This window comes from Platalea leucorodia (genome assembly GCF_965183815.1).
Source record: "Platalea leucorodia genome assembly, chromosome: 12".
NCBI lineage: Eukaryota > Metazoa > Chordata > Aves > Pelecaniformes > Threskiornithidae > Platalea > Platalea leucorodia.
In genome coordinates, this window is record NC_138834.1 from 7,691,144 (window position 1) to 7,708,590 (window position 17,447).

General features: G+C 40.0%; 1 protein-coding gene across 1 annotated transcript in view; it reads right to left on the bottom strand.

The window, feature by feature from the left end:
• The window catches only part of CLIP1 (CAP-Gly domain containing linker protein 1), a 74,847-nt gene that overhangs the window by 57,100 nt on the left and 300 nt on the right, over positions 1-17,447 (bottom strand). Inside the window, exons 2-3 of the mRNA XM_082325069.1 lie at positions 3,900-4,095; positions 2,852-3,423 (exon numbers count right to left, since the gene is read on the bottom strand). Of these exons, the coding sequence (XP_082181195.1) occupies positions 2,852-3,423; positions 3,900-3,993 (666 nt within the window). The 5' untranslated portion in view covers positions 3,994-4,095. The remainder of the gene's footprint in view (positions 1-2,851; positions 3,424-3,899; positions 4,096-17,447) is intronic.

A 17,447-nucleotide genomic window follows, 5' to 3' on the forward strand; every position in this document is an offset into this window, starting at 1 on the left:
CATCCAAACCCAGCCAGTTGCCAACAACATCAAACAAAACAAAAGAAACAAACAAAAATTGAACAGATCAATTCAAACTAACTGCTATTAAGTACATTTTAAAATCAGAGTTAGAGGAAAAAAATTAACAGATTGAAATACTCCAGTGTAACACTCCACACCCTAAGATCACACACAAAGATCAACAAAGTTGAGTCACATCTGAAGTCCATTCTGGAATGTAATCTTAGCTGAGGAGCTGTGTCTTACCCATCTATGAATTTGCCCTTAAGGACATACTTTTCCAGTTAAGTATTTTCATAAGACTCCCAAATGAGCTTTTCTCTATCATGAATTCATTGTTCTGCTGAACTGCAATTCTACACTGCTGGAGGCTCACCGTTTTCGAGACGCAATTCTCATCAGTTTTTTTCCCCATATATCCATGATCATCACAACACTGCTATTACTAAGAACCTTCACAAAGTATTCAACAGCTCTCAGTCCCAACTGCAAGAACTGATTAATGTGGGCAGCATTTAGTCACTGGAGCTCTGCAATGGTATGGTGAGACCGGAGCGTACCTCAGGCCTATGATGCTACACTGACACTTAGAGGGAAAATTCTGTGCTGAGGTGGGACTTACAAATTCCATCAAGCCTCTCATCCTCTGGGGTAACATATTACCGAAAAGTTACTGCTGCCAGTATAAATGACATGGAGCAGCCCAGTTGCATTTGTACCTTTGATGGAGATGGAATGGCCAAGCAAGCTACAGTAAGTGACAGGCAGGTCTTTCACAACAACTGGTGCTAGCTGTAGGCTCTGAGGACAGTTTCCAGCAATTACTCAGTAACGGCTCGATTCTACAGTCCATAGTGCTGGACAGGAGTTCAGTGGCAGAGAAAAAAAGAATATTAACAGATGAATGGATTATTCAGCCAAGTTTACTATTATTTGCACTAACCTGGCAATTTAAGATATTTACATCTGAATTACTATTAGACATGATATCAGCAGAGTCTGGGATCTACTACAAAAAATTAGCATGGGACCCAAAAGGGTTAAAAACCAGCAGACAAGAATCCTTCCATTTAACATTCATATTCCTGTGTGTACACTGTCTTATACTGGCATATAAATTACAGATATGCATCACTGACACGCTGTGCTAGGAATTGCCCCAAAACCTCAAACTACAATTTGATGATTCAACAGGAAGACTTAAGGCAAACAGAGGAAGGAGGGAGGATGAAATACTAAGTTTAACCTGTTCTACTTAACAAACAGAATTTGGGACCTTATTACTATCAAACTGTGGCACTTAGGATATGCTTCTTCTGTCATTTGCACTAATAAGATACAGGAAAGTTTGAGCAATGCCTTCATAGGCATCAGAGAGTTTTCCCACCCAAAAAGGACATCCCAGAAGATCTCACAAAGATCCTTGAGAAAAAGGCAAACAAGTGGTTAAAAAACGATGCTGACTGGAAGAGGACAGGGCTCTAGTCCCTGACAGAAATAGCTAGGGATAAACGGTAAATCTTTGTTTCCATCGCCACTCCAAGAAAACACATCTCAGCCCAACCCTAGCTGTCAGCCAAACCCTGCCCTCACTTCACCCTAGTCTCCTTCACACTTTCAACTTGGCCCTATGTTTTAAGCTCTCTTTACACAGAAAGAGGAGCCAAATTCTTCCTTAAAAAAATAATTAAAAAAAACCCCAACAACCAAAGTATCAATCCACCTTCACTGCAGAATCATTATCTGGTGGGGTAGTGAGGGACAAACAATAAAATCCATGAGATTTTTTTCTACACAAAGTTCTTACAGTAACCCCAGAAATACTTTCTATGCCAGGGCATTTGCTCCTGTCCTTGTTTTTACCTAATGGAAATTTTTAAAATTATATTGTAAATAAAAAGATATTGTATCAAAATAACATTAAGACAATTCTTCAGCTTAATGACGCACGCGAGTAATTCAAACCTAAAATCAGATCTCTGTTACAGTGACCATAGATCTGCTGGACACGCAAATATCATTCTGGTTATATTTGAAAGATACATACATAGCCTTGAAATAAAGAATACAACATGAACAATGTATCACCAGCTTTCTACCATCTTTTCAAGTGAAGGCTAGTGTTTCAAGGCAAAGTTTCCCACTTTTCTTAGTGGGTGTATGTCAAATCAGTTATCAAAAATGACCCGTGCTATATCACATTGATCCAAATATAAAAGGTATACAACATAATTACTTTAAAAAAAAAAATGTTTAAACTAGCAAAACTTAACTCCCTTTTAAAAGAGCGAAATGATCCATCAGCAGAAGCATTTCTGGTTCTGAGTTTAGGAAGGGCAGCCAAGTAACATGGCACATCACCAACAGAACACGTAATTCCTGGGTGATCAGTGGCATTATGTGACTACTTCTGTTGCTGCCTATCACTACTCAATTATTGAACTGTTCGCTTTCTAAAGACAAGGCCCTGAACAGAGGGCAAAAGAGCTGCATGGAAATCTCTCAAGCTCATTTTTTATTTAGCACAACTGTAGTTCTTGAAGGTATGGAAAGATAAGCTACAAATATGTTGTTAAAGACCAAATGTTTTTTTTTTTAAACACTGGCAAAACATAATAGATTAAAAACTGCCAAATTAACCATTTTATCTTGGTACTGCAAAGATCTTCCTATGGTAAGCAAAACTGCATGCGAACAGCTTGTCTACAGAAGACACTCAATGAAAAGAAAGCTAGAGCATAAATTTACATTACCTTGACCAAGGAAATAGCAGAAAAGTTTTGAGTATTAGCAGAAGTCACAATTCATCAATCAAAAAGCAGACACAGAGGCTGCAGAGGAATCTTACCAGAACTCGATCGCCAATTTTGAGCTCCCTTTCTCCTTTCTTTAGTGATCCAGCTTCAGAAAGATTCGATATAGATTCACTTGCAGTTTTTGAAAGATTGCTAATCTGAGAAGGAGTTGAATGTTCCTTAGCAGCAAGTGGTGAAGTTTTTTGTGGAATTCCTGACGGGGGAAGTGCAGCAGCGGATGAAGACACCACACTAGCAGCTGATGTGGAAGTTGGTGATGTAGCTCTAGAAGCATGAGCTGTCTGTGTACCGTTGGCTTCATCTTCTGTCAGCACTTTTCTTGTCAATTTTGATGGTCTTGTAAATATTCCCCTCAAGGGTTCACACTGGAAATAGCGAACTCCAGCCACAGAGCCATCATTCTTACCAATTGGTTCATCTAGAACAATCCCTGCCCACTGTCCTGGAGCAAACTGTGTTTCACCAAGGAACTGAATAAAGCCAGGTTTATTTCCATTGACCCAAACACGCTCACCAACTCTGAAATCATCCACAAACTCTTCATGTGCATCTGCAGCGGTTGTGCTTGAGGCCTTTTCACTGGAAGCTGCTTTTTCTGGTGGAGCTGGAATCAAGCACAATGAGAAATCACATACACTAATATTCCAGAGAGCATCATTACTTAGTTTCAACATAATGAGCATTTGGAAAAGCATGATTTCTAAAAGACAGAGCACAATTCCAAATTTTCTTACTCATGGAAACACTGTAATCTCTGGGATACAATAATCCAAAATCTAAGGACAGAGACATTGAATGCATTTAATATAGGTTTTGGTAAAAATCTTGTGAACATTACAAGTCTTACCTCAAAACCTACCCAATCATTTTTATCATGACAAGGTTTCTTCAAGGAAAACTGCTCAATCACATCCAATTAGTAACTTCAGATTTTTTGCATGTTGTACACATCATTTTTTTTTAGATCAGAAATACAAGCAAAAATACCTTGGTCTAAATGGTAAAAATAGTGTATACTCATAGCTTCCAAGGTACTTTTTGTTAGAAGATGAATAAGGGAAAAGTTAAGATATTCCTTACCAGCTGCAACAGGTGCAGGTGTTTTCAGCAATGTACTCCCATGCTTGATGGTCTTTGAAGGAGCCTTAAGTCCACTTGGTTTTAACATACTCATCTTTTTGCAATACCAGTGTTAATCCTCTTCGTCTGTAGCAACTATCTTTTTCCAAACATGGATAAAATATATTACTCGAGTTTTTCCAACTCTGGAATAAACCTGTATATAAAAATATTAGACATGAAACAAAAATCAGTATTTTAACTCCTGCAGAAGAAATTTCTATATATACACATAGTCTATGTACAAAATGCGTGATAAAAGAGGCTTCACAATAACAACTAGAAGCATTTCCCAGGATAGCATTTCCAACTCCTCATCTTTTGAAGGCCATTTCCTATCAAAAGACACCAAGTCTGAACCTAAAATATCAAAATAACTCGCTTCACCGAATGCTGCTGTATTCATCTTGAGCTTTAAAATAAAAGGCTATTTTAAGAAAGAAAAACAAAGCCCTTAACAGCATTACTAACATTACGCATACATATAACCACTCTGCGCACCCTACTGTTTTCAGTCACATTTTTCAAGTGTTGCAATATCCCAGCAAAAACAACTTGAGACTAGAGAACTAACTGCAAGAGAAATCAAGAGAACCAGGAATTTCAGGATAAAAGGAATAAAGTTTTTAAGAGAGACTGGAACTGAAAAACTAAAACAGATCAACAGAGTTCGATGATGACAACCAAAAAGTAAACATCGACCTCAGCTGTATGTGATCTTTTAGATCACAAGATACACTGGCTCGCAGTCCCCAACACAGTGCCCCAGCTACGCTCCTCTGGAAAGAGGAGGGACTCTTCCCTACGTTGCTAGGATAGAGCGCTGCTCTGACTTGGAAGCCAGCTATCCGCTTTTCAGGGAACTATGTCATGAGGGTTTCGCCACAGAAGGCATCTTCCTTCTGATTACAAAAACTTCAGAAAGGCTCTTTCATCTATAATGAAAAAATCTATTTTTTTCCTATAATGTGAATTCAAAGCCAAACTGTAAGGTGACTGGTCTCCGCACCATCTTCAAAAGCATAAACTGTTCTGCATGAACACAGCTTGAATATTTGCTAAGCTTTATCTATAAAGGCACTGACAGAACAACTATGCCCACTTAAAAAAAAAAAAAAAAACAACAAAAAAACAAACAAAAAACTAGGACAGATCTAAACCAACACCTGAAAAAAAAAAAAAAAAAGAAACATAGACATGTACAATAAGTCTGTTTGCTCAGAACATGACAAACAAGAACTGTAAAGCAGGTCTCAGTCCTGCTGTTTACTCAGCATTTGGGCACCGATCCGTACACATGTGCAGGCAGAAAGCCGGCCAACTGCAGGCTTCCCCAAACCATTATTAGCAGCGCCCAGGTGCGCATACTGGGCGCACGGTATGGTTAAAGGCAAAACAAACACCAGTGAAGGAGAGGCTGCTACGCTGCGGGAAGGAAGACTGAAGAGACAAGCCAACAGTGCCTTTTACCTACCAGTGTAAGTTTTACCCCCCATGTATTATTAATAGCAAGCACATTAGTGCTCCTAAAAATCAATTCACTGGGGGGGGAGAAGGAATATATCAGGCACACTGCTTTGTGAACCTAAATAACAAAGTGAAACATTTCTTCTGCTATTTCAAGACTGGCCACGCCAAACTCAAGCCATTTTCTAAGAAGTCTGCAAAAATGTTATACTTTAAAAAGCATTAATTACCACCTTGGCTGTATGGTGTTTGTCTACAATTTCAGTTATGCTCCATGAAAACTCTGAAGTAGCGCTGTGCAGATTGCTGAGCATTTTTTCTAGCATTGCCAGAAGTATGTCACCCACCCATCTGCAGAGTTATGACTACTGAAGAGAAAAATTTCTGCATTGTTTTTGCAAGATGTATGCCAGTTTACTATTAATGTTTAAGTGGGAGCTTTCATGTTCATGAACATGAAAGCAGAGTTAGCTCTCTAAAATCAAAGCAGAAGGATAGGCATGAAATATGACTAAGCCGTGAAAGAACCGAGAGGCATACAGTTACACAGAACAACAACTAGAGGATCACATAAGATGTCATTTTGGACACAGCAGGAACACTGGGGGTTTTTTTTCCCCTCCTACTACATACTTGCCCTCCCTGCCAAATCCGAGTGCATCATATTTCTTCGTATTTTGTTTCAGAAATCTTCTAAAACTGCACTTCACTCTTACATGCCAAGGACTTGTAAAGCCTTCCTGTTCTCTCTAGTACACACGCTACCTACCTGTTCTTCCTCACGCTGCAGGCCCTATTCCCTCCAATGCCAGGATCTCCATGCATGCCTCCATTACGTTCCTCAACCCATCAAAATCCATGAAACAGAAAAACTGTACATAATAAAGAAGGATTTGGTACAAACACAGAAATGCGAGAAGTATCGAGGTCAGTTCTTTTTAGCTCACAGTCTTCTCTGTCAGTGCCAACCACCACATTTATGGAAATTCAACAACCTCATTTAGGCTAAAGGCAAGCCCCCCTTAAGAAAGGCTGCCTCCTAAAACCAGGAAGCTAGAAGCTGTCTTACGGTATTCCACCATTCTTTTCCATATACTACCTCTTTTTTTGCCCCCAAAGAGCACCATACAGGTAGTAACCATCTATATTGTGCAAGGATAGGGATATTAAAAGAAAACAAATACTAAATTATCCCCCAAAATTACATGTTACCAGTTTCAAATAATTATTTCTTAATAGATGTTTAACAAACCGCTGCTCAACAGAAAGTCAGAATGTTCTAATATTGCATTTCTTGGCTCAGGGTACTCATTCATATTTTAATTTTGCTCTCCACAGTCATGGGTTATATATTTGCTGTGTCACTTGCTTTTCTCAATATACAGGCCTTCAACCAGGCCAGAAGTAACACAATCCCTTGTGCCCTGGTTTCAGAGCTACTGAAATTGCAGCTTAATTCAAAAAAACTGCTAAAATATAGGCCACACATTTTGGTAAATTCCTGCCTTATCACAATAGTGAAAATGCAACTTTTGGTCTTAGAAAGAGACAGGACCTTCGTAGTAGCATTTCCTGACTGAATTCATAGAGCACCGAAAGCACATAAATTTGCATCAAGTGATTTTAAGCATTACACACCCCAGCATTTCCTAACAGGCTCCAGATGTCAATTACCTCATTTTAGTTCTCATGAGAGAGCACAGCTAGCTACTTGTCTCGATTTGTTCTCTTTCCTTCCTTGAATCTGTCTCAGCTCTCCTGAAAAACAGTATTTATAACCAATAGGCAATAACATTAACTCTCTGTTTCTCAAAAGATCGTAACAGGAACCTAAGGAAATGCCCAGAAAGAGTCTGATAATACATACTACTTAGGTGTTCAGAAAGTCACAAGTTCTCATAAAAAAAAAAATTATTTTAAACACAAGCTTTACACTTGTGCCATTACTGGGAAATACACTTTTTCATACAATAAGAAAATGGGTTACATTCTTGAATGAATTGCAATTTGTTTGTGTGTGTTGACTACTAAAAATTTGCAAATGCAGAAAGGAATCCTTGCATTGGCCCTCTTAGCTGATTAATAATATCCTTATTCTTCTTATTTACCTTTTACAGACCTCAAAGTAGTCCATGGATTGAAGCAATCCATGAGCAACAAGTTGAGAACCATTGGTTTAAGAAAATAAATCCTAGTAATCTGATAATAGATATGAATTCTGTTGGCAAGCTGAGATTAAAAATAAATAAAATGTAACCACATAACCCTGAATTAAAAAAGCAGAATATTTCCCAACTGTCAAAAAAGGAATTCTATAATAAAAAGAAAACAGCTGTCCACCATTGTTGCTTTCAAGACCATATTTTCAACAACTAGTACTCCAAAAAGAACTAAAACACCATTAAATAAGAAAACAGGGAAAAAAGTTAAAGCCTCAGCTCACTCCACTTAAGAACCCTGCAGTCACGACAAGAATATGACAGTACCAATAGTTCTTTAAGCTTAGTTGATATCTGACAAGCACGCTGCCACCACCACACTCTCCTTCCTCAGGACAGGTAGTGCCGACATTGAAAGTAAAATGTCTCATCTGATAAAACAGTTGAAACCATGACTTGACAATTTAAGGAAGAAACATTTGCTAACATCACTACTCACGACTACCATGGAACAGATGCAGTGTTTCCATGGAGAAAAGCAAGTCGTCTGTCCATTCCGTAGGGAAACAAAGAGGACATTCCAGAATAGAGTAGCATAATGTTTGAATTGACTCAAAACAGACTGCATAATCTCCGTCTTCTGCAGGCAGACACATGCAGTCTGACTCTGTGCAGTGTACTTTGAGGCTGGAACGCTACTCTCGTGGTTTATTTGTATAATAAAGTGAAACAATTATTTTCATTGATGATCATCTGCTATCGGTCATGCACGAGTTCTTCAAAACATTTTGAATTAAAAAGATTAACATTAAACTTAGTTAACACCGTTAAGAGACTAAATACTGTTGGAAAATGCCTTTCAATGCCAACACATTTCTAAGCTCAAAAAAGAGATCCCTTCAATTTGTTAATTCTGCTATGCATACCAGTGCTTTGCAAAATACATATAAACATTAGCAGATACAGAGTAAATATTCTAAAAGGACTGCATAGAATAGATAACTCTGCTGAAAATCTCACCGGGATCTGTAATCAGAGATCACATGCAGTCCCTGTGGCAGTCAACTAGTAGGTATCTAGAAAACAAATTCTGACCATACCCTTAAGAAAATGTAACATGTACAAAATAAATCAGAAAATCCCTTCTGTAGAAAAGTGATATGGAAAATATATTTCAAAGACCACCACAATCCAGTAACTTCACTTTCCTGAGAGAGAAACAAACTCACCACATGAAGCATTACGTTTGAAATAACAGCCTGAACAGCATTTCTTAAATATCTGTTTCATACTCTTGATGTTCATAACACTACTGCCAAGCTTTCAGAAGCTCATGAATCATTCCTCAAATATCCTCACAATGGTTTAGAGAAAGTAACTTGGAATTTTGAACCTGGAAAATTTTCTCTTCTGGTCCATGAGTTACTCCAAGAGCTCAGAGCCTGCAGTTACAAACGCTTACAATTCCTAGAATTACTGCAATCTTAAAACTTTAAAGTGTATAAGCATCTTCTGTATGATTCAGCTCTAATTCTTATTAAAGCTCTAAAACTTGTATTTGTGGTCTCCTGGGCTGGTATTACATTTCTGTAAAAAGTGCGTATATGTATTTCCAAAAGCACTTAACACAATGCTTTTACCTGAATTTATAGGCTTTTGAAATTCATACACAATTTAAAAATACAACCACACTTCGGCTTTGAGTAAAATAAATGCCTTCGCATTGCACTGCTGTTTGCTTCTTGTGATGTCTTTAAGAGTATTTCTCTCTGTGCAAGAATGTGCCAGATCACAGAGACCAACTTCTGGAAGGTTCAGATAGGAATGAGATGAATTCATCCACAGCAGGTCTGCAAACTGACCAGACTGGGACATGCCCACCAACATCCTTACTGAAACAATTCCGGATGAGGTAGACATACAAGAGGGATAAACTGCAGAAAGCAGACAGCCTCACATCCCCTCCCTAAACACCATTTCCTATTGCCACCATCGTGTTTTGTTTCCACGGAGGAATACAAGTATAGTCCCCCACTACCACATGTTATGCAGCCAGATTTCTCATGTTTTGGAAAACTGCGATGTCAACACACCCAGAGTGTGAGACATGAGCCACATCCTGGAACATAGTCCTCCTGATCACGATGCCTCCTCTGCCACGTTCTGGGTCTACTGGAGATACTTCATATTGGGCAACCAAAAAGACTGAATCACCATTTTGCAAGCGTTGGATTACATTTACAATGAAATAATTCCACAGCACACAATATCCATTGTAAATGTCACACTAAGCTTCAAAGTAATTTCTGTAACAATTACAATTAGTTAAACCAAAAAGATGGATTTGGAAGCCTTCATGCATTAACTTTTCAGAATTTCTCTTGTAATGATGCAGCACCCTTTGTATTCCTAGCCATATACTACTGTGCTGGTTTTGGCGGGGGTAGAGTTAATTTTCTTCAGAGCAGCTAGCGTGGGGCTGTGTTTTGGATCTGGGCTGGAAACAGTGTTGATAGAACAGGGATGGTTTCGCTGTTGCTGAGCAGTGCTGACACAGAGTCAAGGCCTTTTCTGCCTCTCCCCCCACCCCACCAGCGAGGAGGCTGAGGGGCACAAGGAGCTGGGAGGGCACACGGCCGGGACAGCTGGCCCCGACTGACCCAAGGGCTGTTCCACACCACAGGACGCCATGCCCAGCATATGAAGCTGGGGGAAGAAGAAGGAAGGGGGGACGTTCGGAGCGATGGCGTTTGTCTTCCCAAGGCACCGCTACGCGTGGTGGAGCCCTGCTCTCCTGGAGATGGCTGAACACCTGCCTGCCGACGGGACGCAGTGAATGAATTCCCTGTTTTGCTTTGCTTGTGCACATGGCTTTTGCTTTACTTATTAAACCGTCTTTATCTCAACCCACGAGTTTTCTCACTTTTACCCTTCCGATTCTCTCCCCTTCCCACCAGGGGGGAGCAAGCCAGCGGCTGCGTGGTGCTTAGTTGCTGGCTGGAGTTAAACCACGACAACTGCTTCAATACAACCATTTTGGAGCTATGAATTCACATCAAGGTAGCTTTGCATTTAGCCACTGAAGTCAATTACCAGAATGGTAAGTGAACTTCTCTCTGAACCTAATGCTCATGACTTAGTGCAAATTCAGCACATTTTGTCAGCTCCAAAGCATTTATTGGATGAGCAGCAAGTTCAGACTGAAACAAGCCAGGAAGCACTGGAGGCATTTGATAACAAAGCAAGTCACAAACAGCAAATTATTATGGTACTGATGCAACAGCCTCTGCAGTAGTCACTATTAAACCAAACTGATTTTCTGAATGTTGCTCAAGAATTTAACTGTACTGTTCCATGATTAGACTGTGGGATTACAGAAGCATCTTCAGGTATCATTTAAGTTGAAATGAACAGAATTTAAGGAAGAATTTATATATAAAATAGAACTAAGAATTTAAGATTTCAACAGAATAAGGGTTGGCATTTGGGAGTCTACATTTGATTACTCATTCAACACATAGCAATTAGAAGAAAGTGAGCATTTAAAAACACGACTTCAGTTTTATTTTGTCTCCCAGAAACCATGGATTTTGATGTCAATTAATCAAGTAATCTGATCTGAATATATTCTTCAGGTACATCACTACCATAAGAAAAGACACCAAAATAATAAGCATCATTTAATTCAGCATTTATCATGCTAAGTGCCATCAGATCATGTTTATTTGGCTTACTAGATGCTCTGCTTACTGCCAGCATCAAAATATATGGGCTGGTATGTGCCTATCAAACCAGTGTTTTGTACCTCACTTTTAAAGGTAGAAAAAAATTTCTGCATTTAAAACTCAGCTGATCAGGTGGAAAAAAAATAAAAGGAATCCAGACCTTTCTCTCAGATCTGTTGTTTGCAGATACTGGTAGAGAAAAAAAAAAATTAGTAAGAAAATAAGCAAGAACACCTCTCAGTTTATACAGGATCATTCTTCTTACGACATTCTACTTCAGCTCATTCTGGCCTAATCCAATATAACCATCATATGAATTCTAGAGAGGTATACCCTTTACAAAGGCAAACACTCATCCTATGTGAAGCACAAAGCCTCGGTTTCTCATACCGTGTTCTTAACATAAATATGAATTTTATAAGGGACAGATTCTTGAAGAAGTGCATCTCTGCTTATTTTGACTATGCATAACTATTAAATTAACAGAATGAAAGCAATCCTTTGCTCTTTTGAAGTGCCTTCAAAGTCGCTGCCAGGATTACTCCAGGAAATTACTGTTGCACGCAAGTTTTAGTATGTCTTTAGTCTAACTGAAAATACAGTTTACTTTAGCTATCATAAAAATACAAAACCAAAAGCTTGTAGTAAGTTGGGAAGTATGCCCACTGGTATGACACAGCTCTTTTGACAGTGTCATTGATTTGATGAACATAACTTGAAATGAAGAGTGGCTGACAAATTACTTGAACTGAATCATATTTATACGATGACTTAGCAGAGGTCCTGAAAAATCTTTCAACAATATTTTAGAGGGCAATTGTTTAGATAAACATTAATTACTCTGAAGCAACTAGTATATTTGGTGAAACAAAGACATCCAGAGGATATTCAAAACAGTCCCAACACTATAACGCAAACACTATGCCTTGTCATCACTCGTCCCACTATCAAGCACCATCACACCACAGTGTAAGGACATCCCCATAAATAGCTACTGGTTTTCTGTAACTTCAAAGAGTGAATCTCCGTTTCCTTCAGAACGCAGAAGACACTCCTACTTTCTTGCACGCTTAGAGGGACTGGGGAAGAAAAAAATCTGTTGTTTGGGAATCAATCCAAACGCCCCCCAATGCTGTCCCTCATTACGGACATGCTAATGTAGAGCTCAAGCAGCAACTTTAGATTTGTTTCTTAACTGAGATAGATGGTAGACGCTGTATTTCTATATCATGGAGATGACTTGCACCGTTTTCCATGTGAGTTCACAGATCCATAGCATATTCAGGACCAAAGACTTTTAGATAGATTATCTTTCAACATCAGGGCTTTTACGGCAGCCAGGCCTACATACAAATCTGTATTTCTCCTTTGATTTTGAACCTGCTGGGTAATTTCAAGTAAATAAAATAAAAGACAGGAGATTTCTATAAACAAATATTAGCTTCTTACAAGTTTCACAGAAGTGGGCCATCCGGTAGGAGGGAGACTTGCGTTCAAATAGTCTTGAGTTTCTCCCAATGACTTTAGATCAGACCAACTAATTTCTGAAGCAAAATGGGAAAACCAAAGTATTGCCATCAATACACTTGGTAGCAGCAGGTTATCAGTATGCTTAGAGATAATATAAAATTTGAATATAAGATAGTTAGGAAGGCAGCCATTTTGAGATGCAAATCCACTGAAAATTAGAGGGTTTTAGCGGCTACGTTGGTAAATAAGACACATGGCTGGTTTTCTGCCTTGGAAAGTGCAGGATATTCGCAGCAAACTGGATAAACAGGATTCTCTCTGCATATGCTTGGGAAAGGGAAAAGGCAGGGTAAATTCTTATAACTAAGAAACTGTTCTAAGAACAAGATGAATCAGATCAAAGATTGTAAGAGGCTTAGGACCTCAAACCATCAGTCTGATATTACAGCAATGCTATGAGAAAGATAATTCATTAAAGCCATTGCTCTGCTTATGGATTCTGCATCAAAGACATTTTAAGTCACCTCATCTTACCATTCTATAACTTGCTATGCTCGTTCAGATTCCTAAATGCCTTGAGATTCTCACTAAAAAAAAAAATACCACCAAAACACAAAGAATTAGACTACTCAATACGAAGCACAAATAAGAGAGGATGTCTGTAACAGTAAAAAATAATTTTGGGGTAGCAATATTGTGAATATTTTTTTTTCTCAATCTATGTTGCTATTCTAAACACAGTCTGTTCAATTTTTTAAAAAGATTTCCATCTTCAATTAATAAGGAAGAGTTGATAACTGTTAAAAGGATTAAAAAAAAATTCACAGAAAATATGATGCAAACTAACACTTCAAGTTGCCACTGTACACATGCATTATAAAAATGTCACTGTGATAGTCTATTAAAAGATCAGAAAGCACATGATCCTCCTAAGCACACATCATTCTGTACAGAATGAGTCAAGGGTTGAGAAGTAAAGTTTTCACCCGAGAAAGTAAATAATTGCCACCTCTTCTGGTAAGTCCACTATCAATACTTACTACTTTTCCTACATTTTCCCAAGGAAATTCTTGCCTTTCCCAAAAGCCCTCCATTTTGATAACAAGAAGAGTAATTTGTTTGACTGTTCGCACTGACTTCTTCTGATGATGATAATGCACTTCAACCATCTCAGTAAGTGCATTCAGTCCACAATAACAATTATGATTTTGGAACAGTAGAGCATCAAGTTTAAGTTATTGGGGATCTAAAGTTTAAATGAAAGTTTGAGAAGGAAAATATCATCTCCCGTCAGCCTCAAAACCAAACGCATATAAACAAAGGCACAGGGCTAATACAATTACAACTGAAGCAGCCGAAACAAAGATGCTGCTTTTTATAGTAAGAATTTAATTTTGATAGACTTGGATGAAACTCTAATTGTTTCACACTCTTTGAAAACATCAAGTCAGCAACCCCTTTTTAGCTCTCCATGTTCTTAGCCTTTTAAATTAGCACCATGACTGCTATACGGCTGGCATATAATGAACTAGAAGTACAAATACAGAACTTAGATAAATATTGCTGTGATTGAGTGGATGCCGCTGCCAAGCAGAGAAGCAGAATGAGAGTGTCAGATAAACTAACTCTATCAAATACCGAGCTTCTCTCTTTGCCTTGCAATTTCCCCTCAAAATAAGCTAAAAATATAGACAGTAAGATTATAAAGATCAGGGAAACTGAGCAGCTTTTAATTTGTCCTTGACACCGTAGAGTGAAGACATGTCTTATAAATTAAACAAATGTATGGTACTATTCACCCAAGAGTCTTCTGTCTGAGTTTGTACAAACAATGGATGAGACATTCCAGGTGGAGAACAGTTAGGCGGGTGCTAAGGTAGAAACTCGTACAGTCTGTTCTTAGATACATCTTCTAAATTCTTTCCAGCCTTTCAGATATCAAATACCAGATTTGTGGATATTTCTAAGGGTCAGTTGTACCACTACAAGTCATGCGAGTGCAACATCACTCTGCAAAAATAAATGCATGTAGAGGACAGACACCTGGACAAGCACAGACATATTAGTAGATGTTTGAAATCATCAGGGACCGTGCTGCTGACAGAGCTGGCTTCAGTTCTGCTGGTCAAGAAGGAAATGGTTGCTCCAGCAGAAACTGGCATCTAGCTGAGGGCAGCTGAGATTACAGCTAATGTGGTATATAATTGCCTTTCATTAAATAACAAAACACCATCCATCTGAGGCATTTCTAAACATGCCGGTCCAATAAGGATTCCAGTGCGTTACTTTTTATACATGCCAGCAGAGCCAGGAGTCCCGAAGGAATGCCAAAAGATTAAACAAGAGCTGCATTCATTCATGATCATCATGTTCAAACATCAGAAAACTTGCATTCAACATACAGAGCTAACATTTGACCTGAATGCTTCAGAGAGAGAAAGAAAAGCAGTTTTGAAAAATCATATTGGCAACACAGATTGCTCTATTTCTTTTGAAGGAAGATCTATTTTGAAACGTTTTCAGTCACTCCCAAGAAAAACTTTAACAGGGCTAAAAGGATAAAGGGAGGAACACTAAAAGAATTATCCAATCTGCCCAAGCTAAGCAAATAAAGGCTGGATATTCACATTCAGAAGATAATAAACAGATACAGCCTATAGCTCAGGCAGGAAATCTACAGGAGCTCTAGAAAGTCACAGCAATCAGCATACGGGAGCACTGTTCCTTCCTACAGTATAATCCCATGAGGAAAGAGGTTGTTTATGTCCTACAGTGTACCTCCGAGATGAGGACACAAGACAGCTGTTTTTCTGACCCCCACTAGAAAGTCGAGATCTTCTCTTTAAAAGGAATCATACAAATGATATAAAACTAATTTTTTTGCCAAATAAAATCTCCCTCTTGATCCCTAAAGATACGGACATTTGGGGTTACATTGCCAAGCTTTTCTGCTTCAGCCAACACATCCCACTCCCTTCACTACACACAAAGCTTTAGTGCACTTCAGCACAGCCAGAAAATCTTCTAGCACGGGTAAGGACTGGACAGGAAGAGAACCCTGAAATCTCGCAATTTTAAACCAAGAACTAATAATCCTCTGCAGACTTTTCAGTCATTCTACATTCAGTAAGTAAATGAAGACATTTGTCAGTACCTGAACAGTTATACATTCCTCGGACTAACATATGCTGCTGTTAAGGGGCAGGGGAGTTATTTATTTTTCCTCTGCAGTATCTAATTTGCTGTCTTGTTACATGTTGTAGCAGGTGCACACAGACACACACTTAAGAAAAATCACTCTCCAACATTGCTAGTTTCAGAATTATACACATACTTCTGTTCTTTAAATAAAATTCTTCACAAAGCAGCAGGCATGAAGGCATTTCCTCTTTTGCACCTCTATTCTGTCTTCTTCCTACATATTACTACAGATATCACGCACGTTAAAATCTTTCTGCTCAAAGATCTCAAAGCAACCTGTGAACTTCCATAAAACCCTACCCACTCAGCACACTGGGTAAGTGAAGGGGTGGGGAAGAGGCTTCATTTCACGGTCATGTTTTTTATCATGAACACATACAGTCACAGACTAAGTTTTCCTCTCCATGCTATGTTTTGGAAGAGATTTTTTTGTGGTGTTGACTTTTGTTTGTCTTTTTATTATTATTTAAAACACATATACAAAGATGTTATAATGAAAGGGGAAAATAACTCCTGATTTTAATGCAGCAGGAGCCGCATTAACGTGTGAGTAACAGCAACAATTACCTTGTGCCCCGTGACAGCTGAGGCACAGAAAAAGAGAACACTGAATCGCCTTAGGTAGCAGCACTAGTGATATAGCGGAAAGCAGGAGGGGCCTGGAGCATAGCCTTTGCCTGGGAATCCCACAGGTCTAACGTTGGCTATAAACACGGCAGTAAACTCCGGCTGAGCCATGAGGAGCCGTGGGGCAAAATACGAGCAGCTCATCTGCAAATCAGTAGCTTTGAAAACAACACAGGCATGGGGAGCAAACATAAAGCAAAAGAAAGCCAAGGTAAATTATAAGCCAAATCATTAATAGGTAAAATATCAGTATGTAAGTGTGGGATGCTGAGAACTGCAGGTCAGCATTTACCATGAAATACTCGGACGCCTTCCCCCAGAACGATCCGCTCAAGCCACCGGCGCTAAGCACAGGGTAAGGCTCCAGCAGAGAGTGCAGTCAAGACCCTCACGTCCCTACCTGCTCCTCACGAACCGCGAAGAGGCCCAAGGGCTCCTGGCTCGGTGGGAGACGAGCCCCGGGAGGCCCCCAGCCCGCCCGCGACGCCGCGCCCCGCACCCTGCCGCCTGACGGGGTGCAGCTGCCCCGGGGGCACGGCGGGCAGCCGGCCCCGTCCAACGGGGGGCACGGCGGCGGCGGGAGAGGGGGGGAAGCCACACCAGAGGGGAATGAGCCCGGCAAGCCCCAGCACAGGGCTCGGGAACCAGCCAAACCGGCTGCTGTCACGGCGGCGCTGGCAGGCCGGCGGGGAAGCGCGGGCACGTGTGGCGGAGGATAACAGCTCCCCGGGCGGGAGGACGCCCGCCCCGGCTCCCGGGGCCTCGCCCCACCCCGCCCGGCATCGCCCCTCCGGCGCTGCCCACCGCCCAGGGCCCGCCGGCCCCACACGGGTCCCTCAGGGCGAGGTCCTCCAGCGCCC